This window comes from Apteryx mantelli, chromosome 2 (genome assembly GCF_036417845.1).
Source record: "Apteryx mantelli isolate bAptMan1 chromosome 2, bAptMan1.hap1, whole genome shotgun sequence".
NCBI lineage: Eukaryota > Metazoa > Chordata > Aves > Apterygiformes > Apterygidae > Apteryx > Apteryx mantelli.
In genome coordinates, this window is record NC_089979.1 from 48,115,240 (window position 1) to 48,142,739 (window position 27,500).

Sequence of the window (27,500 nt, forward strand, 5' to 3'; positions counted from 1 at the left end):
GCAGAGCGGCAGCACCGCCGAAGCCCCCAGCCCTCTCCGCTGGAGCGCGGGGCGGGAGGGCGCGCGCGCCCGCCGCAGTTCTGCAGTCCGCTGCCGCGCCGGGGCTCGCGCACGCGCCCAACCGCCGCAGTAGCCGGGTCTCTGCGGGGCGGAGCCAGGCCGCGCGGCGCCGCGCCGGCCGGGTGCAGCGCGCTCCTCGCCGGTGCGGGAGGAGGTGGGAGCGGCGGGACAGGGCAGGGCAGGGCTGGGCGCGGAGGTGTCTTTCCCCGCCGGCAGCGGGGATGCTGCAGCCGCCGCTCGTGAGGCGGCAGCAGGCGGGAGAGCGGGCGGCCGCGGCGCCCGGCGGCATGAACAGCAGCGGGAGCCGTCCCCAGGCCCCGCGGCAGCGCTAGGCGCCCCTCCCCGCTCCGGCCGGCCCCCGCGGCGGCGGCGCCAGCCCGCCCCGAGGCGCAGCGCGGCGGCAGGGCCCCCCTCGCCGCCGGCCTCTCCCCCTGCTCCGCCGCTCCCGGGGAGGCGGCGGCAGGGAGAGCGGGAGCCCCCTCTCCGCCGCCTCGCCGCCCGGTCCATGGGAGGAGCTCGCCGCCGCCCGGTGGAAGGTGCCGCCGCCGCTCACCGGGATTGAGAGCGGCGGCCGCCGGCCGGGCCGGCTCGGAGGGAGGATGTCAGTGCTGCGCAAGGCACTGCGGGTCTCCAATCGCTCCATGCTCGCCTTCATCTTCTTCTTCTCCTTCTCTTCGTCCTGCCTCTACTTCATCTATGTGGCCCCCGGCATCGGTGAGTCGGGAGCCGCCCCCTCGGGGGGAGGAGGGGCGGGGTGGGGGGAGGTGGGCGCGCGGCCCAACGGACGCGGCGCCGCGGCCCCGGCTCCGGCCCTGCCCGGGCGGGCGGCGGCCTCGGCGGGGCGCAGCCCGACTCCCCCGGTCTGCCACGCCGGGCTCCTGCGCAGGGAAGCCGTTGGGAAGGGCAGGCACAGCGCCGGGGGAAGCAGGTCTCGCCGTTTAAAACGCGCCCCCCCCACACACACACCTCCTCGGTGAGGGAGGGTCAGAGCTGTGGCGGCTGTGAGCGACCACCGAGGCTCGCAGCGCTGATAACTTGTGTTCATTTTGCATCTGCGTTCTGTTAATCTCAAATGCTCTAGAAGATTCATCTGCCACCGCCAGGTAGGTGAGTGCCGTTCTTATTTCCCAGGCCGGAAAGGTGAGGCAAAAAGAATCTGCTCACCGTTTCATCATGTTATAAATTAGTTGCTGAAACCAGGAAAGAGCTGCGAAGTTGCCTGCTGGAGTCACCTAAGTGCATCTTTTAAATCATTAGTAATTGCATTAGTAATAAAGCACATGTGAACATAAATCAAGAATCAATTTGAATTTTTGTCATTTTCTTCTGTCTGTGGGATGTCTCTTCACAGGTTTTACAGTTAGTTAACTTCCACTTCCCAAAGTATCACTTCAGCGCGGGAAGAAATGGTTTGTATAAGAAATGTTACCTAAAACAACTGTGCAAGTCTAGATCAGATTTTTTTTTTTTTAAATTCTGTGCTGTTTTCCTAGTTTGTTCTGTTGTTTCTGGGAAAACATCAGACAGCTTCTCACTGGATGATGCTTTCAGCAATTGGTTAATGTTGCCTTTGAAATAAGGCAAGAAGTATTCTTCTGTGTGGTGCTGTGATATTTCACTGTTTCATGTCTTTGGCTAGGTTACATGTTTTCTTTTTTCCAGGGAATGCTGACACTTTATTCATGAGTTCCTTCCCAAATACCTGTAAAGCCACCTCAACGTACTTCTTCAGTGCTTAAAACTCTTCTCTGCAGTGATTACTACAAAATGTCCACACTGATTAGGCAGCTGAATCTCTGTGGTGATCGTTTCATGCACACTGGTGTCTTCTTGCTGTTTAGCATCCTCTTGTTCATTTTTTACTTAGTTAGTAAAACCTTTCAAGGTGCAGTAACTTCTCCTATATTTACAGCACCTCATACAATATTGGCATGCCTGTCAATAATTATTACAGTTCAAATAAATGTAAAAAATAACTAGGGAATATATCATGGACTAGAGTTCTTGAATTTCTTGCCTGATAATGTTTTCCCATTGAATGGGATGTAGTTTAGTCTTTTGTAAATGAGAGAATGATGCTACCAATGTCCATTTAGACATTTTAGTTCTATGAAGCACTCATGTAATATCACAATAGACTTTAAATACAAGCAGTTGGTGTATGATTTAGAAAGCAAACTGCAGTTTCCACGTTTTTAAATAGTTAAACAAAACTATTAACATCTTGCATAATATACAGAGCTGAAGTATTACTTCAGCACCATTTAAAAGTGTCTTCTTCACTGCATATTTTCTCTTAGAAATCCATCCACTGATGTATTATTGAGGCTTGTTCCTTAGCTTGTTTAGAATCAGAGCATCCAATAATAGACTACTTTCCTGACTTCATCTTGCTACTAAACTATTGGTCATTGGTTATCTCCATTTTCCTCTGAAAAATAAAAGAGTACCAGTGAAATGCAATCAACAGCATGCACCAACGGAATTCTTACAGTAGGTTATTTAACATAGGTCGGATCAACCCTAAGAAAAAATCATATTCACTTAAGCTGGTCTCTCTTCTCATCTTGGACACATATACTGCAGTTAGCATTTTCAAGCTGTAGTTTTATGATGTAAAAATCTTCAGCAGTGTTATCAGTTTGTGAGATTACAGCTCTTCCCAGTCACTGTTCTGCAGTGTGCTACCCAAACTCTGTATGCAGTTGTGTTGTGAGCTCCTCCAGCTTAAATCAAAACCCTTCAACACTGGGGGTTATTCTTTGTCACTTCCCAAATCCAGTTCAAAGTGCTACCATGCTGTGCTGGTCTTACTGGGGGAGGGAATATAGCAAGTGATAAAGGAAAAGGAAATAGGAAAATCTTCCACTGGTAATCTAAACCTGTCAACTTTCAGATGTCATGATGGTTTCCCAGGAATTTGCTCCTGAAAATGTTACTGTGTAGAATAGAGAAAAATAAAATATTTTAGCAAAATAAAATCTTATTATCCTAAAATAAAATTAAGGGCCACCCTGGCAATATTCTCGGGGAAAATGTAACATTTTTAAGAGTGGAAGATTTGGCAAAAAATAAAAAATCCCCCAAGTTAATAGACAGTATTATTAGTATTATGATTTCTAGTCACCTAGTAATCGTATACTGTGTGCTTATGCCATTTGCATGTTGCAATATGCACTTGCTTCTTTCACTATCAGCAGCAGAATAGGTGTATCTAAATCAAAGCTGATTGTGTGTGTGTTGGGGAGGGGGAGGATTAGTTAAAGATCGCTGACTGGAGTTTAGCCACCTTACCTATTAGTAGCATTTCATGAATACATTCCTATATTGTGTAGGAAAAGTAAAAACATAAAAAGAAGCAATATTTGTAGAAAAAATATACTGCATTTCAGTCATAAATAGTTGGAATCTGACATAAGGCATGTGTACAGGTATGCTTTAGTGAATGTATTTTGGTTCACCAGAATGGTTTCTTCCTCAACAAGAATCACAGAGAAGCTACAAGACACATGGCAGAAGAGTGGAAAGTTCTAATGTGTTGTCGAGAACTGGAACTGCTTTCAGGCTTGTTTCCCTTCCTGATGATGGTGGGAACTGGAAGAAGAGCAAGAAGCTGGATTCCCAATTGTTGTACGGGACAGCAGCATATTGGAAGGTGGGAGGGAAAAACAAGTGGTTTATGTAGGAGAATGGCTTCCTGAGATGTCAAAACTGAATGAAAATTTGAATTCTTACTGAGCTAACAGAATGGAATTCCCTCCTAGCAAGCAGGTCGTCAAACGGAATAGATATATGCACAACTAAGTCCCTAGCACTGGAGCATTTTCGAAGAGGTCATTATCGTATTCCTTCTGTCCTTCGTGCTAATTAGAAAATAGTATTGATAGCTGTTTTTTTAAGGAAATTGCTGTTTTGTGACAAACAAAGTTTAGGTCAATTTCGAATATTGATAATCTGTTTAGAGGGAAAAAAATCAATTACTTATTTTAACATTTTTGATTATTTTTGTTTAATATTTAAATATTTTTATTTTCCTAGTAATTACATAAATATATACGTGTCATTTAATTGTAGCGACTTTACAGAATGTTAGTTCTGTGGGAAATAGAAACCTTTGTTATCCATTATATTGAAAAATATGATGAGAAGAAAAACATGAAAATTTCAGGTTTTCAGATAGACTGTTTTGAGATCAAGACATACCATATTCAAAATAATATAAAATTGCAGGTCTTATATGCTTGAGAAGAATTCATGGTCTGTGTTGGGGTTGTTCATGCACCTCCTTTCTCCCTTCCTCCTCCCCTATAAGGACAGAAGATGGGGTGGGGTAAAGTTAGCTGCAACCCTACCTCAGTGTCCCCCTTCTTTTGGTAGTCAGAGGAGCTCAAACACCGAAGCAGATGGATCTTCTAACTGCTAATTAGAGAAGAAAACTATGTTCCTGGTTTTCATGTCCCCTTTTCAATTGGATGGATGTTTTGAAGCAAAATCTGGAAGGATAGCATAGCAAGGTAAAATGGTAGAAAATGTTTTAAATTTTTTAAGTTTAAAATCTCATTTAAATGTTTGCATGAGATTATCACATAGAAGTCTCATATATTTGATGGAATGGGATAAAAAATGACACCTCCCCAAAAGACCACTTTGCTGACAATGCTTCATTTGGTGCTCCCTCTCTGATAATTGAAATGAAGAGATGTGAACTGAAGTTGCTGTTTTTGAAGTAATCACTGAGGATGGCCTGTGATTCTGAAACTGTATTGAAGCTGCAGATATCCATGCATGCCGTAGTTAAGAGACTGAAGAAGCTAGCTGAGAATAGAAATCTGTGGCACCAATAGATTCTTTCTCAGCATTTGTAGATGACGGTACTAATAAAGGGACTTGAATAATCAGTGTCTAGTGCTGACTGTTATTCAAAACAAATATTTAGCTTCAAGTTTACATCATCGAAAGGAACCCAAGATAAGACTTGAGCAAAGTAGCATGGCCATGGTGACCAAGAGACAGCAACTGGGTACTGTTCTTATTTCACTGTGAATGATCTGAGTTTTGTGTGAGAATTTTTTTCTGACTCTGCTTTTCCTCTTTTCTGTCAGTGTCATAGCTGAAATCACATTGGACAATATAACTAGTCTTAGAAACCTGTCTCTTAGTCATATGAGTTGTTCCTGTCTGTCTAAATCCAGCAGAAAACCTTTACCAGACTGGCTAGAAGAGCACCTTGGAGTTTTCAGTATTGTAATCACCTACGGTCTAATCTGGCCACCTTGGATATGATGGCCTTATAGTGCTCACGAGAACTGGTTATGTAACGGTGTGATGACCAGGGAAGATGCAATCTGTCTTTGACATCAATAACCAGAAATCCTAAACAGCGGAACAAGTTTGAGGAGAAAAACAGCTACTATTTTCTGTCTTAATTTTTTGCCTCTGTTTAAAAAAAAATAATAATAATAATAATTTTTTGTTTCTCTTGTGGCAATCCTAATCAAGGGGCAACTGTGTTTGGCTTATAGTTATGCCGGGATCTTTTCTAATATTTAAGAGAGTACAGAGCATTCCATCACTGATGAGAGTTGTTTTGTAAATAACTGAGGGCTAAATGAGATTTTGATGCATATCCATTGGTTTCAGATCCAAATTGGTGAATCTGATATCCATCTATTTTATAAAAAGGTCAACATTTTAAAAGAAATATTTTCTTGTATCACTCTTCTTTTTTTTTTTTTTAGGGGGGAGGGGGAAGGACTTTAGCAGAAGTGGAGGAAAGCGCTGAAAATTCTATTGTCAAGATAAATGGTGACCACTGTGTCCAGATGCTGTGCATCCAGATGCTGAGCCCATAAATATGAGACCAACCTTTGTGCTAATACACTTTGTTCCTGGCATTGTGGCAGATCAGTGATATTTCTAAAGATCTTCTGTTTCATAACCGAATAATTTAGATCAGTAGGGACCTCTGGAAGTCATCTGATCCAACCCCTGCTGAAAGCAGATCCTATTAGATCAGATTGCTCAGGGCCATGTCCAATTGAGTTTTTGAATATCTCCAGGAATGGAAATTTTGCAGTATCTCTGGGCAACCTGTTCCACTGTTTGACAACTGTGAGATATATATTTTTTTCCTAATATATGATTGGAATTTCCCATTTTGCACCTTGTGCGCATTGCCTTGTCTTCACTGTGTATCTTCAAAAAGTGTCCAAATTCACCTGCTCTGTACCACTGTGTAGCCAAAGACAGCAAAAAGGTTCCCTCTCCCCTTAGCCATCTATGCTTAAGACTGGACAAACCCATTTCTTTCAGTATGAATAAATTATTACAATTCAGACGTTCATGGTTGTCTTTCACTTTTACCAACAGATGAGCTTTGACTAAACTTGCATATTTCTTTCTCAATCATTTGCTTCTACCTCTATCTGATAGTTACTTTTCCTAAAGCCTTGGCTATACTTAGTTATTGGTCAGGGAACCTACCTGCATAGGATTTCATGGAGTACTCATTTTGTGGTCTTGCTCTTAGTCAGGAAGGAGCATCTTTTGTATACACAATGGTCAGTTCCATTTTTAAAATTTGTGGACTGTCCTTCTTTGCCTTTACTTTGGGATGTGTGGGGGATTTTTTTGTTTGTTTGTTTGTTTTTAATTTATGATGTTACTTGGAATATTTGATTTATGAATATTGCAGGTTTCTATATTTCTCAGTAATTGAACTCATTAAAAGAAAATTTTTGAAGAATTTGGCAGATCTTATGTTTCAAATGTCTTTATAAAAACAGTTAGTTCCTAGTGTCCAAAGTGCTCCTAGTGTCCAAAGTGCTCCTAGTCTTTATTAAACTATTATTGTAATGAAATTCAGATATGTATTTTAAAGTTGGTGTTGAAAATTTGCTAAAATAGTAGAAATTCGAGGAAAAATACTTACTTTCTTGATTGAATCTGCCCAGAATAGAGGAAAAAATAAATGATATAATTTTAAAAATTATGCTGTTAGATGTTACAGCAATGTTGATTGTAAATTTCCATAGGATACTGTTTCAAAATTAGCTATTGAATTATTTTTGACCTGCCATACTATCGGCAACTAATAGTCTGAGATTGGAGGATAGAATAGTATCAAATGTGTTAGAAGTTGTATTGGATATTGTATCATGCATCTTGCTTTAAAATACTGCTAGAGAAAGGAATCTTGATTTTTTTTTTTTCCCCCCTTAGATGGAAACTTGACTAACAAGATTTCCTCCTTGTGCACTTTTATTGGCTCTGATGAACAATGAACTGACATTTTCCATTCAAGGAGGTAGATATATGCAGATGCAAATGCAGTCTCACCATACCCATGAAATGAGTTTGGGTTTATTGTTAAACTATTAATAGTGCAAAATTGCTATTAAATATTCAAGAAAAAGAAATTAAGTCAAAGATAGGTTTCAATGCATACAAATTTTTACTTTCTTCTGTTGTGTATGTTTTAAAAACAACTTCTGATTAGCAACAAATGTGTAATATGTGACAGTGTTGAATACTTCTGTGGGTTTTAACTATGTTCTCTGTAGCTTTCAGCTGGTGAATAGGAGATAGTTTACAGCAGTCTTACATTACTTTGATTATCCTCTTTCACTGCAAAGTTGTTTAATGAGTCTGTGTTTTACAGAGTAAAGTTCATATCCTGTAGGTGTGAAAAATATTTATAATTCCTAAATTGAGGGTGATGTTTTAGAAGACATCTTCAGCTAAGCTGTACTTACTATATGGTATAGATTGATCTGTAGAATTTAATCTGAACACTTTCTTAATGCTCATTTAATTTGCCATGTGTAAACTCTGCCAGTAGTGTATTTATAACTTTTGTGTTGCTGAGAATAATATGATATAACCTTGAGATGAGAAGAGATACATGTGGGACTTGTTCTAGAAATGTCCACATGAGATGATTTTCCATTTACGATTACTAGTTGTGATCTTTCTGTTAACCAGTTTGAATCCATGTCAGTTTTAATGCAATGTGTTGATAGAATTGCTTTGCAGAAGTCCTATGAAAACAGGCACTGAATAGCAGATATGTAATTTTGGGGGTCATTTGGCAAAACCTATTTTCCATAAAGCAGTACTTATTACACTTTAATTTTGCAGTGCCCTTGAACTCTCTGCTAAGTATCCCCTATATTAGCTTTTCAGTAATTTCTCCTAAGATCAGTGTCTAATGTTCCTGGGACTGCTCTGATCATCACCTTCTCACTTCTTAAATACTGGTGCTAACCTTTCTTTGCTAATTGCTTTGGAAGTGATCTTGACAAGGCTTTTTTCTTCTTGTGGTTCTTCTTGATTTTTCTTTTTTCTTCAGCCATAGTATTTGCCTTTCTACTATGAAAACTGAATTTTTAAGTGAAATTTGTAATTGCCAAGCCTGTTCTTCTCATCTTCTTTGACATCTTAATGTTTTCCACAATCCGGTTTTAGTTTGTAATCTCATTAATTTAATGCTTTTCTGATTAATTAGTTAAAATAACCTCAATCCTAACTTCTTCCTTATGCTCTTCAGAATGCTAGTCATTGATCCAGTTTGTAATGTACTGGATCACTTCAGTAGTTCTGTTATATACTTCATTATGTTGATTGCTTCTAAGTGCATGGCATGCTGTTTTGACTTTGCTTTTGCTGATGTGGGTATACAGCATGATATATTACAAAGTTTCCCTGTAAAACTGATTTCTGTACTTCTATGAAGCTGAGAAATGGTAATTTAATCAAGCATTGTGAAAAAAGTTTTAATTCTTGATATACTACTGGAAGGAGCTTGATTTCTCTAATTGAGAGTTATCTGAGAATTGGATTAAAGCAAAAGATTTTTGCTTTAATAAAGTTGTAAATAGTCCTTAGGTGAATATTTAAATAACAGTGAGCTACCTGTTATTAAAGGCTACAAGGCTTTTTTAAAGGTATTTTTATATTTTAAGAATTCAATTTTTTTTTCCAACTGTCTTGTTTTCAGTCCAACACAGAAAGCTATTAATAACCCACTAGCTATAGAAGCTGGAGACAAAAATGATCCACCTGGTATTTTTAACGGTGTCCTCTGAAATACAGGATGATCCCTTTAATGCCCTAATGTGCTTTGTCATAATGAGTTTTAATAATGCCCTAGTCCCAGGACTTTTGATGCGAAATGTGTGGCTATGCTTCCATGACTGCTGATGTAGATCTGGATCAATTCCCAGTAAAAGTTTCCTCTGAATTAGGTATGAGCTGATATTCACACTGCATCTGGATTTGGAGCATTCAGTACAGTATTTGTTTCAAGGTGTCCTAGTGGACATGTTGTTTGATATACTGCACTGAACTTCCCATTCACTTACCTTGTGCACTGTGTGACAGTCTGGATATCTGCATGTTTCTTGAATCAGGAGCATTGTTTCTTGCTTACCATGGACCATGTACAGTGAAATAAGTACATTTTGAGGAAAACTACTTATAGCTGGCTACATTGCTAGATGTTTTCTTTGATGTAGATGTGAACATGTATCCTCCTTTTCTGTGCATTGTCTTGCACTGCAACAAGAGAGATGATTGGTACAAATGCAGAAAGATAGTAATGGAAGGAAATCTTCATAACAGCAAAGGTAAGGTTTGTGGAAACATGTGCCAAGATCAGGAAGATGACTGGTATAAAATTACCACTAACAATTGAAAAAAGGATTGCTGTGGAAGCCAGCAAACTCTAGTCCTCATTATTCTGCTGTCAGTCAGCCGCAGCAAGTCAATTTGGGAAATGATATATTCAGTTTGGGAGGCTGTTCATAGTGCTTGAAGATATTGGACAAACAGAAGTCAAAGCAGCCTTTACTCACAGGGGCTGACCTATCTGGTGAGTCTACTGGTAGAATACCTCTATCTTCTTATTCTCTGACCGCACTAACAGGAAAGATGTATTTTTCTGTTTTACTTCTGGCCTTTATGGATTATCTTGAATGCTTTTTTGCCATCGCTGCTCGTTTACGTGACACGTAAACTGTCTTTCACAGGTCTTCGCTGGCAAAAAGCATGCCAGTAGACTGAATTTATTTTTAGGATGAAGCTAGGGTCTTTGAATCTGCCTGATACTATTAGCTTTTGAAGTAATTCAGTGACAACTCAAGCATCTGCTACTCCCTGAACAGCTGCTGAATGACAATGGAATATAAATTTGGTCAGCTAAAGGCAAGGTGCGATACTCTGTCAGTTTTGAAGCTGGCTACTGCTTCTTAACAGTTACTTGATTTCCTGCTATATGCTCCAGTGTGTTTATGAAAAGATGAGCATAAACAAGAAAAGGCTGGCGTATTATGCTAAGACAGGTACTGTCAGTGTCTACTGCAGCTCATCAGTGACATGCAGAAGGACTGAACTGTAAAAGCTACCTTGACATACAACTTCATGCAAAATACTTGACTGCTACTTGCTGTGCTGTGACACAATGTGATGATTTGAAAATAAATTATCATTTTGTATGTCTCTGCACCTCTGTTTTCTGCAGTTTACCCACATCTTTGATAATGCAGCTTCACGTGCCTGGCAAATATATCCTGATACTGTTGCTATATATTTTATAGACATGCTGACCTCATGGATGGAGTCAGAAACCTATGCTGCATCAATAAAAAAAAAATGTCCTGTCTCAGGAGGATGTTAGGGAGAGGTTACAAATGTGGAAGACGACGTGTGATCATGGATTATTTAATAGAAACTATGGGCCCTGCCCTACTTTGTTACATGGAATTCTCTGGTATAAAGCACTGTTGCTTCCATATCCATACTTTTCATAATTGCTGTTGCGTTAGAGTCCAAAGTAGCTGGGATAAAGCATGTAGAGACTACATGCATAGAGGGAAAGGAGTTGCATTGTGTTTAGATACTTGTCTAGAGCTGGATGGTAGTTTGGCAAGCAAACCAGCCAGGCAGACAAGGTGTTGGAATGGGATATACTTCAAGGATAGCTTGATGTAAACATGGCAAGGCTACATCTTCCCATTGGTAAGAACAGCTCTTGAGTACTTACCCCAAAATGGCAGCAGACTTTGCCTGGTCAGTTTTTGGGTCCTGATTATCTTTTCATGACACCTGTTTTTTAGAGAAATGACTTTTCTAGCTTTGTCTCTCACAAAGGTCTGGTGTTCTTATTTTTCTCTTCTTCCTCACAAGAAGCAAATTGCCCTTCAACAAAGGCAAGATGCAGATGCGCTTGCAGAAAGTCTGTTGTATCAAGGTTTATAATTGCATTCTGATCTGGGCTACAGTAAAGTTTCTCATGAGAGATGAGGACAGCTATGTGATCCTCTTGACTTTCTCATGTACTTGTGTCAAGTTCTGAGTCTCAGTTGTGTACTGTATCAGGTTCCTAAGACTACCACAATAATGTGTTAAGAGTAGATTTTTGTATATTGCTTACACTGACTTCTGGAATAAGTCTTTCCTCTCAGCCACACTGGGGACAGTGCTGGAAAATATCCTCACTGACTGCTAAGTTTCCATAATGATTGACTTTGGGTATGTCTAGTAGATAACACCTGGCTGTTTAACAGATCTAGTATTTGCAATCAATGTGGTTTGGTAGCAGCCGGAAAAATTCCCAAGGCTGGTGAACATGTAAACAGACAAAAAAGCAACAAGCTTGCTTGTTAAGAAAGATGGTATCCTTTTTAAGAAGTTTGAAGATAGGGACTTGCAGTATTGATGATGAAAAGGGAGCAAGAATAAAATGATGAAGTGATTTATGGGCTGTCTGATACAGGTCTAAGCATAGATCTCTGGAGGTGCATAGTATCAAATCTAACATGCATCTAAAAGAGCTTTTAATGATTTTGACATAGCATAGTACATTTGCACGGTAGTCACATGGCCATGAAGTTTATGATCTGTTCATAGGTACCTGAAAATGATTATTCTCTTGTAAAATCATAATCTGCTTTTCATTGTCTAGATGATATATAAGGATGCAGAGTAATTCCTGTGAAGAAAAAGTAGTTTGACTTTGTGTAAGGATCCTGGGTATGAACTTTTCTAAAGGAAGAAGAACTCAAAAGAATTTTCAATGTCTTTAAGATAACATTCTTGCCTCTTCCAGAAGTTTATATCTAGCTTCTAGGATTTTTTTTTCCCCCGTTGCCCAAACAATGTCTTATTAATGAATAGTTTCCTCATTGCAATAAAAAGTGATTCACAAAAAAGTGGTCATATCTTAATAGCAAGTGATATAGGTCTGGACATAATCTAATTCAAGTTACACCTGTGCAAAGAACAAAGTTTGGTATATCCTGAAGTATCTAAATTAATGCTATGCCTCTGTAAACCATTCTGCAGTCTTAAGAACTGAAATGACTTTGACTTTTTGTATCTCATCTCAGAGTACATCTCCGAAGTGAAGAGTTCTGAAATTAGTGTTCACTAAACTGATTAAAAAAAAAAAAAATTAGTCTTGGAGTAGGAAGATATTCAAGAAAAGAACTGTGCAGTAATATGTGGGGAAAACAGAAAGGAAGATACCTATTTGAGATATATTAAATTTTGAAAAAAGTCATTTTTTTTGTTAATTAGGAAAATTCTGTCCTGTTTGAAAGGCCAAAACCCACTTATTTTTACTTTCAGGGAAGCTTTGAATTTTAAAATTGTTTGTTCAATGGTAAATGATTGTTTTTGGAGTAACAGATCTATTTACTTTTATGTTGATTCCCAAAGGATAAGGTTTCTTGAGTAAGTATCTTCATATATGACCTCAAGAATTTTACAGATTTTCCCAAAATGTTCAATACAGATACCCTAAAAACACAGAATTTGAATAGAAGAGTACCAATGTAAGAAAATAATTAGAACCCCAAAGTACTACTTAATTGTGAATTGGGTTAAAATTTTGAGGAGTCTTTGTGCAAGTTTTCTGTAAGAAACTTTGAGTGCTTTCTCCTTCAGAGTTGTCTTGGAGCCTGGTAAGAATCATTCTTGTTTGATTGCCTGCCTCCATCATACCATTAGCTGAAGCTTCAAGCTTAAGGCCGAGATCTCTTTTTTTTAAAGTGACATGGGATTTTGAGACAATTTGAGTATCTTGGCCCCTAAATAGCTCTTATGCAGATTTAAATTCTCATTAGCCAAAACTGCTAGTCATGCTGGACAAGGGTTAACAGTTATGCCCCATGTGCAGCATCCAATATGTTCTGACCCTGGCTTTTAAGTGATAATATCTCTTGCTGCTAGTAAAGCAGTCTGAGAGCAAGCAGAACTCTCCATCTGTTCTTAAAAAAAACAACATAAAAATTACAGGGTTTACAGCTATTATTCCTTAAAAGGTTATGTTGGTATTTGGATCTCTGTGGGTGTCAGTAGTATTGTTTGATAATGTGGTGTAACTGGTAACCATATTTTCCTCTGGAAATGTCTCTGTCCTTATAAATAGTTCTCTTTAGTTCTAGTCTTCTGTATTGGGCTATGAGAAGACATGGACTGATCCAGAGGTATTTGTGTCATGCCATTGATGCTGGGACATCTGATAAAGATAGTAAAGTGGAGTTTTTAGTTCCTGAGATAAATTTCTATAGTTTCTCAATCTGTTTAGGACAGCTATTGTTTTTATGGTGTGTTTAGTTCTTACGTCCAATGTCTTAGAGTATTTTTGGTAGGTGTTGGTTACTAGTTACAGGGAGACAAATACCTCCCAGATAAATGGGTGCTTGACATACATGAAATGACAGATGATCCCTTTGATCTGTTTTGCTACCCTGAGTAAAGACTTTTCTGCAAAGGGATTTTGTCCTTTTACATTATTTTTCAAGCCTTGTGAGCCACAGGTAGGCATTTACTTGCTCAGATATAAATGCACCTTCTTTTCCAACTTCCTTTCTTCCCTTTTTTTAGGATGAGAGACTGTATTGAGATTTAATTTAGGGCTTTGAGTATAGGGCTGAGATACAGGAATGTTTGGTGCTGTTGCCATTAGTGTGTTGCTTAATTGCTCAGTGTGTTGATTTATTCACCCTTGATGCCTATAATAAATATTTCACGTATAATTATCAAGCATTAATACTTTCACATTGCCAGTTATTTGTAGTAATTATATAATGAAACGACTTCTGGGAGCGAATGAATAGCAGTACATTTTGACTGACAATTGTGTGTTTGCTAATAAGTAAAAAGGGGGATAATGCTCTGGGTCTAAAAAATTGCTAGACATTTTTATTTATCTTATGTGTATGTTGTGTATGTAAATGCATATATGAGAAAGAGCTGGGTGGATATGTGTCTGCATATGAAAACCTATTTATTGGTAAATTGAATGGATTCCTAGTAATGCAAGTTAGTTACTTTTTGTAGGGTAGAGAGAAATGAAACTGTGTTATGTAAAGTGTATATTGATGTTTTCTAATTTTTTTTCTTTTCGTATAGACCCGTGATTGTGAATCCATTTGATTCTTATGTTTTGTTTTTAATATCTGTTGATGAAAGGTTTCATTTTTCATGGATCTTCATCTTGGAAGCAATTAAAGTTCACTAGCCATGAATTCAGACATAGTAATAAATATTGAACACATTATAAATGGATATTAAATTAATTTGAAATACTTCATTTTAATTCAACTGAAAATTTGCTTTTTGTTTTATCAGCAAACACATATCTCTTCATGGTGCAAGCTCGTGGTATAATGTTGAGAGAAAACGTAAAAACAATAGGACACATGATCAGATTGTACACTAACAAAAATACTACACTGAATGGCACAGGTAAGAATATTTCTTATTTAATTTTATTTTTGAAACAGCTTTATGAAAGAAAAAAATGGCATAGCCTGATTATGAAAATCTAGACCCAAGTCCTACTTCTCTGTAACTGGAGTGAAGACAAAATAGTTGCTGTTTATCAGTTTACTTTGAAACTTTAGTAGGAAAAATAAGTTTGTCATAGCTGTAACAAAGATATCTGAATTTAATTGTTGTTATTTTAGTGTTGTATTTTTTTTTAACTATGTTGTTAGGAATTTGTTATTTGAAAAGTTTATGGCAGTCACCTGCATGATGATATATTACAAAAATCAGTGGATACCTTAAGTTTTTACAAAAATCAATTCTTCTTTTTAAGATTATCCCGAAGGAAACAATTCTAGTGACTGTCTTGCTCAAACAACAATGTATCTTCCAGAAAACTTCACTTACTCTCCTTACCAGGCATGTCCAGAAAAGCTGCCTTACATGAGTAAGTTTTAAACCAACCTTAATGTTTATCTAGTAAATTGGATTGCATTTAAATAAAAATGGGATTACTTTATATGAAATGTAATTGTAAACCAGTGGAAATACACAGCAGAAAATAATGAATAAATTATATTTGAGAGTGGACAACAGTGCTTAGCAGAATTCTATAACTCTTGTATTTTTAAACCTCTTGACCTCTTTGCTAATCATCTAGTGATTTTTTTAAATTTTATTTTCAAATCATTTTATTTTTTAGAAATTAGATAATACTAAATACTTTTAATAATACATGGGATTACAGTACCTGTATAGAAAAAGCCTGTTCTGAAATGCATATTTTGAGGAAAAGTTAACAATTTCTTTCTGGAAATATTTTTCCTAATACAAAGATTCATGAGACAGAAACTAGTTCTCGAATCTTCATCATATGTCTTTAGGCAATCATAGTTACAACAGTATAAAAGAAGCTGAACAAGATCATGTAGTGAAGGGAGAGTTGATGGTGATAAGAAAGTTCTAAAGCTCTAGTACTTTCATAAAAAGTGAAAAGTTGTTGATTTCAGGAGAAGGTAAAGTTAAGTTTTTCAAACCTAGATGTTTCAGATCCCAAGCATTATGTGACCCTAGTTCTTATGCAACCTTATGCCTCAAATGTAAACTTTTAATTCAATTTCATAATTCAGCATGAAACTCCTTAACAGGTGAGTATTTTCAAATAAAAGAATTAAGTACTTTGGCACCGTTTTGTTTTGTTTTGTTGCATTTTTTTTAAAACCAGTAGTATCACAGCTTTCCTAAATAACAGTATCCCAGTGTAAATGGAACATTTATTAGAAGCAGGTGTTGTGCCATTAAAACAGTTACACAAATTGAGATAGAAAGAGATTCTTGATGTAATTCAGTGGTTTTAACCTGATTTAATAAAGTGACTGAAAGACAGTTAGTGTGACTTTTCTACCTTCAGTTTCTGTAGACTACAAAGTGTACCTTTGTTTGGAAAACTTCTTAAAAATGAGGAAAAAATACAGTTCCTGTTAAGAACTGTAAAATTTCATATAAATTCCCCTATCCTGCAAGCTTGTCCTTCCCCAGAAAAGAAAATTAGGTTCAGACAAAGCCCTGGGCCTGGGCATTTGCACTCCTCAAGTTTGCGGAGAAAGCAAACCTGCAAGACGAGGAGGTGTTAGGAGACTGTGGATTTGAACATAAAAAGGAAGAGAAAAATGGCTCCTGGTGGCGATTGCTTTATCTTGTCCTTCACAACTCGTTTTTTGGGAGATTTTTATGTTGAAGCTTTATAAAATTGCAGCTCCTTGTATAAAACAGTGTTCCTCTTTAGGAACTACTGTTGACATGTGAGTTCATTTACTTTTTCTCAAGAGTTTTTTCTTCTCTGTGAGGAATTGTTGTTACATTGTCTGAGTTGCTGTAGGTTGCAAGGGGTGATTAAGTAAAATTTTTTTTGTGTCCTATATTTGGAAGAAATCATAACTTGTGTCAGTAATGCATGGAATTGAGTTATTGCAGATGTTTTATAGACAGACTTCATATTATATTTTCGAGGAAAGTTCTAATAGCAGCATTAGTATAGATCTCAAAGCTAATTAGTTAAATTGAAATGTCTCATTTGGTGTCAGAATGTTCCAACTAGAGAAGGAGAATCAACAACTCTGTAAATAAGTGCAAATGTGTTGCCAGAAGTGATTGTTAACTAGTATCTGGCAGTATCTGTTATGTTAAAATGTTCATTTTTAGTTGTCATATTTAAAACCAAATGACTAATCTACTGCTTTATACAGGAGAAAATTTGGAGTAGTTTCTAAAGATATTTGGGACACCTTTCAGAATCCTTACCTTGTCATTTAGGCAAACACCTGACTTAAATTGTGGGCTGTCATTCAGCATGAGCAAGTATGCAAATAATTATTTAATATATTAATTCAAAACCATATCATACCAAATGATGTTGCTGACAGCCAAGCATGTCACTGAATTGCTGACCTTTTTTTCTTATAAGAAAAACATGTATCTTACATGTCTGATCAACAAGTAAAGAAGACAGGTTTAACAAGTCAGTAGCTACAAAGAAGAAATTATTTTAGTTTTTTTGAGGACTGATGCATGTGGTAGAAATCCTTTCTGTATATCAGCATAGGAAGAATGCTTTCCAACTGAATTTTGCTTTACTGCATTAGTAGTAGGAATGTATTTTGATTAACATTACTACCTAGTTTTACATAATGATTTTAATTCACTGAGATAGTACTGATAATAAGCAATTCTGTTTTCTCCAGTGGCTCGCTTAATTACTACTGTATTTCCAAAATACAAATAATTAGTCCATTGTCATTTTTAAAACACCATGTGTTAAGAGTTCACCACAGAAAGTGCAGATTTTTATTTCAATATTTCTTATTTGGGGGGGTATTTTGTTTATAATTTTTAATTTTTAAGCTGTGCTTCAGATATGTGAATTGTTATTAAGCAGGTTTTTCAGATTTAATGTTGGTTGTCATGCTTTTCAGAGAAGAGATTCTTGCAAAATTTGGAATTCACAAACTTTATATTTGAAGTGCCTACCTATGTAGAAGTCAGCTGGAGATTGTTTCAAAAGCTCATATTTTCATTTTAAAACAATTTTGTCATAACAGAGTGCTTCTACAGCTTCTGTGCTACTGTTTTTAGCAACAAAAAAGTTTGTTTTTCTTGAGCTGGATGGGTATTTAGAGAACAGTTGTTTGCTTTGATGGTGGAAATATACGATCTAGTAGAATATAAAATTGAATATAGAATATAAACTTGAAAAAGATAATTTTCCAAATAGATTAAGTACTTAATCTACTATTAGTATCATTATTAAACCTAAACTATACAGTACTATTATTAAACATTTGATTTGAAGTATGTGAAGTAATTTTTCATGTCATCTTAGCAAAATCTAAATCTGGAAGTTAGTTAAATTATTAGGAAAACCAAAACTGGCAGCAACGCTAAAAGAATTTTTTTTCTCTATTGTTTTGAATGGAAAAAAAGTTTCCATTACAGCTTTTTTAATCTCAACATAAACATTAATCCAGTGAACAGCACAGTAGAATTGCTTATTACCTGTGTTTCATTTTAATACCTCCACCTCGTTCTATAAACTTTATCTCTTTCACTGTAAGGATACAGCCATATGTATAAAGATACAGCCAAAAGTATGAATCAGTTGCTGTTGCTCATGAGCTTACTTGTATAGAAAACTGTCTCTAGCCAAATAGCAATTAGCTACAGTGTGGTTATAGCTTTATTTCAATTGCTATATGGTGAGCTATAAGGAATATCCAGATCACCTCAGTACCCTGGGGTTAAAAATACCTACACCATTTCTATACAGATATTAACTTTTTTTTTTTTTTTAATACTAGTAAAAGTAGTCCAGAGGAGGAAGTTCTGCTCTCTCCAAATGTTGTGTATGCTAGTGTACTGTCAAATAGTTAAGTTAGTCCTAATTTTCAGCCTGTGTTTACTTTTTTTTTTCTGCAAGTTAGTCTGATTTTTGCTTGCCTTTCTCCATTAGATTTGGCAAACAGTTGGTTACCATCTATGTACTGAATTCTTCTGTCTTGGAAAAGACTTACATTTTTGTCAGTGTAGATAAACCCAGTTCTCTGAACCTTTCTAAAGTACATTGTTTCTAAACCTGTTGTCCTTCTTGATTTTGTATTGTAGACTTTCTCTAACTTGATTTCCTTTTAAAGAACCATAACCACCTAAAGCCTGATAGCATTAAGGAAACAAACAAAGCCAGTAATCACCTTCTCTGTCTTTCATAGAACACCTGCTAATGTATTCCAGAATGGTATTTTCCATTTTTGTAAAATTGCATTGCATGTTATTGTCTCATATTAATGTGTGAGCTATTATAAACCCTCAAAATCTCTTTCTGCATACTGCAGCATAGCCAGGTAGCTCCCATTTTGTGTGTATGCTTCATTTCTCCTTAACTAGCAGTCCATATCTTTCTTTTTTTTACTTCACTGTATTGATTTCTATACCTATCTCCAATTTGTTGAAATTATTTTGTTTTTGATTCTGTCTTTCAAACTGCTTTCTGTTTCTTCAGCTTTCTTTTTTTTTTTCAAATTGTATAAATTTATTTTTTAATGCAGCATGCTAGATGTGAATGGAAGTAGGAAATACTAATACTTGCAGACCAAGCTTGAGATGCCTTCTCCTGCCTCCCTCAAACTGACAATGAAACATCACTGATTTTAAAAACTTCTTCAATGAGTTCTACACCTTTTTGTTGATTATTATATGCATACCATATTTTTCTCTGTATTATGTAATAGAATGTTGTGCTGATGTGTCAAAAACTTAGTCATAAAGCACAGCAGATTGTTTCCCTCTACTCTGCTAGGCTGATTACCATATCAAAAAAAAAAAATGAAGTGGCTTTGATATAATCTATTTTTGAAAAAAAAAATCATCCCCTTTATAATATTTAAAAAAAAACCCTGATTTTATAACAATTTGTTTCAGAAGAACTTTTTTTACCATAGTTATTTCTGTAGCATGTAAATCCTAAGTGCCTTTCCTTTAAAATATATATATATATATACATATTTATATTGATCATTTTCCTGTGTCCTTTTGGTAGTACTAATCTTTCAGAGATTACTATGGCTAATTTTTAAATACTCTGGAGTGTTTAAAACTCCCCACCAAATTAGATGTATCTGCCTTATCTAAATATTCTTTAACCAGTCCTGGCCTGGGCTCCTATCTTTTTGTTATATTTAAACTCAGCATCTGGTCACAGCTAGGCTTTTCTCAGAAGACCAAGGCATCTGAATCCTTTGCATCATGTGTCGTTTGCTTCCTTTTCTGATGTAGTAATTGACCTTTATTTATCTTTATTTTCCTATTAGATTCTATAAATCGACGAGAAGATTTTTGTTTCTTTTCTGTCTTTTGGTAACTTAAATTGATTTTGTGGTTTGTGGGTTTTTTTGTACCTTTTTATACTGTATATACTGGTCTTTTGTTGTATGCCTTAGTTTCTATATTTTGCATGATTTTTCATTTTCAGGTTATTGAAGAGTTTTGAATAAAACTGCAATGATCATCATATATGCTTCTTTTTTAACTCTGTGTAGGATTAGCTTGTTCTGGGATATTTTTATACAGTCTTTTTCAGGAACTGCCAATTTTCCTTCTCCTAAGAAAACGTGGGTTGTTTAAATCTGCTTTTAGAATATCTTTTCCTTATGCTGCTGTTCTTGATCCTTTTCAAAATTGCCTTCTACATTTATATTGACAATTAGTTCTACATTACTAATCAGATCCAAACCTAAAATGGCTCTTGTAGTGTCTTCTACTGTCTTCTGAAACCAACCATTATTCTCCAAAAATTTAGACCTTTCCAAAAGATTTAGAAAGTTAGTCAGTTCAGTGTTACAACATGAAGCAATCACAAAATACTTTTCTCCTGTACACATGGATACAGGGGAGAAAATGGGTGCAATTTCTTTGTGCCTTTAAAACTCCAACCCTCTCCAAAAGACTTCTGAATTTTAAGAAAAAATAAGTAGAATATTTTATGAAGTTCAAATAGTTATTGCAAGATTTTTATTTGATGTTCTAATATAGTAGTTGCTGAAGAGCAATTTGAGCTTTTGGTTACTGGGTATTAGACTGCTCTTCTCCCTGAATTTTCATGATTCCCTCTGCTTTTCCTTTTCAGGGTAGACTATTTACTCTAAATCATTTTTTCTTGTTTTGAAGTTTATGCACATGCATAAGCTAAGTGATACACAGCTCTTAGTTGTCAACTAACTGGAAATATTTTCTCATAATAAACAATAACTTGAATTTTTTGCTACCATATTATAGTCTATACTCATTATCTTGCTTTTTTTTTTTCTTTTTTTTTCCTCTCTCTCTTCAGTAGGCATCTGCAAACGGTTTTCCCTTTGGGCTAATTAGTTCTATCAGTGATACTTCTCAAATCAATAGTCACTTGCTATATATTGGTCTGATGCAGACATTGGTGAATTAATAAGTGAAGGCTGTTCATGAACTGTGCATAGCTATTTAATATTTAAATTGAGGAAGATGGTTGAGTATAGTAATGGTGCATCTCCTTTTGTGTCAAGGTGCAGGCAGGAAGAATTTGATTATCAATTCAATAGTGCAGATGGTGTGAAATCATTAAGAATGATACTTAAAATAAAAGGTGACTTCCAGTTTTCTGGAAGAGGTACAGAGTTCAAATTATTTTGCTTGTTTTACCTCTGAAATGAGGTAAGTATTTTGTTTGCAAGATTTGTATGGGGAAACACTGACATTCATTCTGTAAAAGCTAAATATTAAGAGGAATGCTATAAATTGTCTCTTCTTTACCTGTTGGTAGTATAAATAAATTCATTATGTTATTTGGCTATGATATAACTTATAGAATTAGATCTGTTGTCTTAATTGAAATGAATAAATATAGCATATCTTCCTGTACTTAGGAGGCCTTATCAATGTGAATATGAGTGAAATTAGTTTTGATGAAATTCAGGAAGTGTTTTCAAAAGATTTAGACATTAAACCAGGAGGACACTGGAAACCAAAAGACTGTAAGCCACGATGGAAGGTGAGATAATGTTTCTTTTCTTTTTTTTCCTTTCCTGTATGTATACAAGAGTAGTTGACAGTTGCAAGCACTCAGTCTTTTACTACTATATATTTTATATGTATATAGTATACTATAGTATATGTATTATATGCTGTTTGTGTTCAAGAAAAGATTAAAGCTTGGAGAAGAACTTGAACTGGATTGTCGTGAACTTTTAGAAGTTCATGAACTTTGTTATTTTATCATGTGGATATAAACTTCTGTCCTATGTGTACGTTGCTTAAAGTGTTCTTAGAAGCAAATGAACATACAAACAAAATTTTATAGCTTTCATTTCAAAATTATTCCTTCTTTTTTTAATTGTTTGAGCTAAATTCCAAACTGCTTTCCTAGTGGGAATGAAAATGCTGTAAAATATTAAGCCAATTTGAATATAAAGTTGAAAAGTTTATGTAAGTCACAGAAGACTTATCTGTATTGAAATATTAAAATTTAAAAATGTTAATATAATACCTTGACATATATAACTTTTTGAAGGTGGCAATCCTCATTCCTTTTCGGAATCGCCATGAGCATCTTCCAATTTTTTTCCGACACCTGATACCTATGTTGCAGAAGCAGCGGCTGGAATTTGCCTTCTATGTTGTTGAGCAGGTAACAGCATTTACTTGAAATGTGACTCTTCAAGATTCCTTAGTAAAGAGGTTTTGACATTATCATCAAGATTTGGATAAATCCAAAATTTAACAAATTGTTACTCTGCTGTTTTAATCCATTCAGTGAAAAAGGAAAGTTCATCTCCGTTCCCTAGATTAATCTATAGCCAGAGAGACATTGCCTTTCTTTGAATACAGGGTGATATTTTATAGCTGATAACACTGCTCTGTCAAATCTATTGCCTTTATAAGTTTTTCATGGTGAAAAAGTATTAGGTTTTGTGCATAAAAATTGAAAATGGTCATTTGCAGAAGGCCATTTTACAACACGCACTTATTTAAATCCAGTCAAAGCCAATAGCTTTAAAGTATATACTATCTGATTAACAAAAGTGAAAGGTAAGGGAAATGTCCATGATATAAAGTTACTCACTAGTACCTTGGCTAGGAGTCTCTTCAGAAACAAAGAATGGATATGGAGGGAACCCCCCCCCCTTTTTTTTTTTTTTAAGGTGTTGGGGGAGGGGGGGAATTCTGCAAGCCACAATCAAGGTGCGAAGTAGCTCAGAGTGTTAGCTTAAGGACCATTGTTAACTGTACAAAGTAGGTAGCTGTTCCTTAAAGAAATTACTGGTCTTATTTTTCATGGGCTGTCTTATGCAATATTTTCAGGTGACAAAAATGAAAAAAATTGCAGAAAATAAAGAAAAGGGTCTACTATATTCTATTAAAAAGTTGTCATGTATAATGCATTTGTTATATCAAAAGGTCTTGTAAATTATATGGCTTTTTCTGAGCTTAGAGAAATCTTAATTGTTCCCAATTGAAATGTGGAGATTTAACTTGTACTAGAAATAAAAAGAGTTGAATCAAAGTGTTAAGATCTCTAGGAAACTGGAAGTATGTTCTAGTGTGATGTTAACTATAAACATGTAATCAAGTTATAAGCATTTGCACAGCATCTGAAATTCTTAAATAGTCTGTTTTCACAAGAAATGAAAGTGTTTCATATTTAATATGTATCAGCATTTCTTTAACTGGTAATGTCATGATATACTGATCAAGAACACCCATATATTGATACTTTAGAGTTACTATTGCTGCAAGTTGCAAGTGCTGTTAAGTTTTGTGCAAGAGCAGACCTTATAAACTTTTTAAATCAGAAAATGCAGGTGATGTAGTTGGTGCTAACCAGAGTTGTTGTTCTGGTTAGAGGAATAACAGGCATCTTTCTCAGTGTTTTTTTATATGATGGATGATATACTTCTTATATTATTGGAGTAGTTTCTCTTTGTTCTTGATTCTTAAAATTTCTCATTTGTTTTGTGTTTGAAGACAGGTACGCAACCTTTTAATCGTGCAATGCTCTTTAATGTTGGCTTCAAAGAGGCTATGAAGGATGTTGTTTGGGACTGCATAATATTTCATGATGTGGATCACTTGCCTGAAAATGACCGAAATTATTATGGATGTGGAGAAATGCCACGTCATTTTGCAGCAAAGCTGGACAAATACATGTACATGTAAGTAATTAGCTTTATTCATATTGTTTCTTAAAGACCCAGAAACATTCTTAAAGTGTGTTTTAAATCTGTGATAATATCTACAGGAGATGAAACCAATAATACAGCCTCCTGCCATAGTCTTTATGTAAATGAATATCTGATCATATAAAAGGAAGACTTAAGTTTAGTGACTATATCTAGATGTTGCTAGTTTAAAGATATTATTTAATATTTTCAGTGTTTTAACTTGATGACCCAATATTTGTAGCAGTGAGGTTAATCTTAACAAATTATGGCTATCTGTGTCAAGAGGGAAAAATTTGTCTCGCTTATTAGAAAACTTTTCTGGTTACATAAGCTTTTGCTGTGTTTGTTAACAAAGTTAAGCAGATGATAAGAAAACAAATGACATTTGCAGCAAAATATCATGGGAAAGTTCTTAATTTTCTCATAAGTGTACAATATATTTATGGTTTGTACTGCTTTTTAAACAGAAGATTTCTCTATTGCTTAAACCATTTCATATCTTGTATCCAATCTGTATTGAAATTTGATGAATGTAGTTGGTCCTGCAGCTTCCTTACCTCTGTTCCTTCTGCCATTTCATATTAATGGTGTTTCAGTTGCTTTTTTTAACATTCTGTGAGTACTATCTCAACACTCTTTCAAATCACTTCAGATCATGCTGCAGTTTGTTACTTCCTTCATGTGGGTATTTGCCATCCTAAACATGTATTTGTGAAGCTGATCAATTTTAATATCTGACAGATCAAAAACTATGCATTAGAGATGTGACTGCGTATTTAGACTTAAGGTTGTCAGTCACCTAGCAATCAAAACTTAAAGGATTTTATTTATATATTATATATTATATATTATTCAATATAATATATATTATATAATATATAAAAATATATATATTTAAAATCTATAAATGCTCATGTGCATGCATGTGTGCGCACACACATGTGTGTGCACACACATATATATACCTGCACACATAAAAACCTCAAGCAATTCCGTAATCTGTTATACCCTGGGTTTTTTAGAACCCCTGCAATTTCAGTTAAATATTGGAAGGGATATATAGAAAACTAATTTAGTAACAACCTTCCCTAAAAGCTGTTAAGATTTTAGTGAACCCTCTGTTTTCACAGAGATCAAAAATTACATGGCCATTTACAATGGCCATTTATTTTTTTTCCCTGCAGTTGTATGTCCTTTAGTGTCCACAGTGGCTATTGTGGCCTAAGCAATGGTAAATCTTTCTGCAGATAGTCCTAACTCCTTGCGGGTTCCAGATTTGGAGGCATCAAAATTACATTCAGTTACTTTTATCTGATGAAACTGCGAGTTGTTTCTGAAACAGAATCCATTAAAACAAGTGTAGCAGCTTCTGGGAGAAGGACCAATGTGGTCTGGTAACTACTCTTGTAAATGGCCAAGATGGAAGTAACTGCATTGACAGTATTTTCAGAACTGGAAATCACACCACTGGGGCCTTAGTATATTTTGTTATATAGCTATCTTGGCACTTCATGTTGGCCAACTACTTATTATATTTAATAAGTATTTATTAATAGTCAGTGTATGTGTACTGGCAGAAAGCCTATGTATTTTCTTGATTGGAAAGTTTAGCTTCTGAAAACTGCAAAGCTCAGGGTTTTTATAATAATACATATTTTACTGCAATTGAGTATGTACTATTAAATGGTTGCATTTTAATTTTTCACAGTTCTGTAGAATATGGACATGAATTCAAATTACTAGATTGATGGATTACTTATTTTTTTCAATTGCATGAAGGGAACTTTTTCAATAGAATGGAGTCAAAATACAAAAGCTTGAAGGCTTCACTTTACTTTTCATTCAGCTTTAGGTCTAAAGCAACCATCTGAAGTATGCGGTAGACTTCTGTTTCGTGTGATGATACTAACTTGAGCTACTGCCTAATATTACCTTTTATGCAAATCAGACAGTACTGCACACTTTTATTTAGTTTCCTTATGTCTTTGTTAATGCCAGTGATCTGTGAACCAGCTTTCCTTGGTGGATACATTCAGCATCTGTTCCTGTCCTTAGTTTGAATTTTTTTCATTCTTTTTGTTTTATTGAAAGGAATCTTTTAAAGAGAGGTTTACTTATCTAGGTTCAGCTAATAATAAAAAAATGTACCTATCATTTTCAGTCTTCCTTACAATGAGTTCTTTGGCGGTGTAAGTGGACTGACAGCAGAACAATTCAAAAAGATCAATGGGTTTCCAAATGCCTTTTGGGGATGGGGTGGAGAAGATGATGATCTTTGGAACAGGTGAGTGTTCAGTGCTTATGTCTTTCTTACCATTCTGTGATATCCACCACTTGATGGTGATTAGATTTTTTTTTTAATTGTTTTATTTTTTTTTGCTTTAAATGAACAAATTCCAACATTTTAAAGGGTTCAGTTTAGAAATATCAGAACATACTATTTAGAAGATATTCTTTCTTCTTGGCTAACTGTGGACAGTTAGCAGGCTTTTCTGAGATAGGTCTAATAATAGTATTAAGCATATTTATGCTCATTCCTTCTATTCCTCTGTGCGTTGCCTTTTGATTTTCATTTCCAGTTATGTTGCTGCTAACATTATGGAATACCATCTCACAGACTATACAGTAAACTTGAATTTAAGTATCTTTCATATCTTAGGAGCAGTGTCCAATAAATTATTCTGTCACTATATTGACAGTCACAAATTGGACAGTAAAACTCACTGTATGGATATTAGTAACTGCTTACAGAAAAAAAAAATTTTCCAGTTGTTTTGGGTTTTTAAAACTAGATGCCTGTATGAGTTTGTTTGTTTATTTATTTATTTTAAAGGACAGATCTTGCAAGCATAAGTATAAAAACATACTATTTTTATATTTTCTCATACTGTTGTGCCATCAGAATAAAGCAGGAAACACTAAATATAAAATGATTAATATAGCACACTTCACTGGTTTTGCCAGCTTTATCAGTTCCGGGCATAGGAGTCTGTTGTTTTTTCTCTGACAAAAAGAATCAAAGAACAACACTTTTGGGTTTTGTTTTTGTTTTTGAAACAGAGGAACTTTTTTATGAAGAGAATGTCAGTGAATGCAAAGAATCAGCTTTAAAAGATTTGATGCGTATTTTTTACTCTTGCTATGACTTTTAAAAACATCTTTTTAATATTCTTTATACAAATGTTTATATTTTATACTGTAGGGTTCACTATGCTGGATACAATGTAACAAGACCAGAGGGAGATTTAGGGAAGTACAAATCCATTCCTCACCATCACAGAGGTGAAGTCCAATTTTTAGGACGGTAAGAGAAACAGAATACTGTTCAAATACTAGAGCTAAAGGTATAAAGATTTTTATCTTGTATACATCTTCTACACATAAAAGTAAGCAGTCAGTGCCTGTCAGTACTACTCCTTTAGTGCT

General features: G+C 35.8%; 1 protein-coding gene across 3 annotated transcripts in view; it reads left to right on the plus strand.

The window, feature by feature from the left end:
* Positions 1 to 442: 442 nt before the first annotated feature.
* B4GALT6 (beta-1,4-galactosyltransferase 6) overlaps positions 443 to 27,500 on the plus strand; it is a 31,895-nt gene continuing 4,837 nt past the window's right edge. For all 3 annotated transcript variants that reach the window (XR_010883318.1, XM_067290603.1, XM_067290604.1), the window contains exons 1-8: positions 443 to 774; positions 14,695 to 14,811; positions 15,167 to 15,280; positions 21,780 to 21,904; positions 22,424 to 22,540; positions 23,878 to 24,065; positions 26,236 to 26,358; positions 27,277 to 27,378. Coding sequence is in view for 2 of the 3 variants with exons in the window: in XM_067290603.1 (XP_067146704.1) it covers positions 660 to 774; positions 14,695 to 14,811; positions 15,167 to 15,280; positions 21,780 to 21,904; positions 22,424 to 22,540; positions 23,878 to 24,065; positions 26,236 to 26,358; positions 27,277 to 27,378 (1,001 nt within the window). In the remaining variant the exon portion in view is untranslated. The remainder of the gene's footprint in view (positions 775 to 14,694; positions 14,812 to 15,166; positions 15,281 to 21,779; positions 21,905 to 22,423; positions 22,541 to 23,877; positions 24,066 to 26,235; positions 26,359 to 27,276; positions 27,379 to 27,500) is intronic.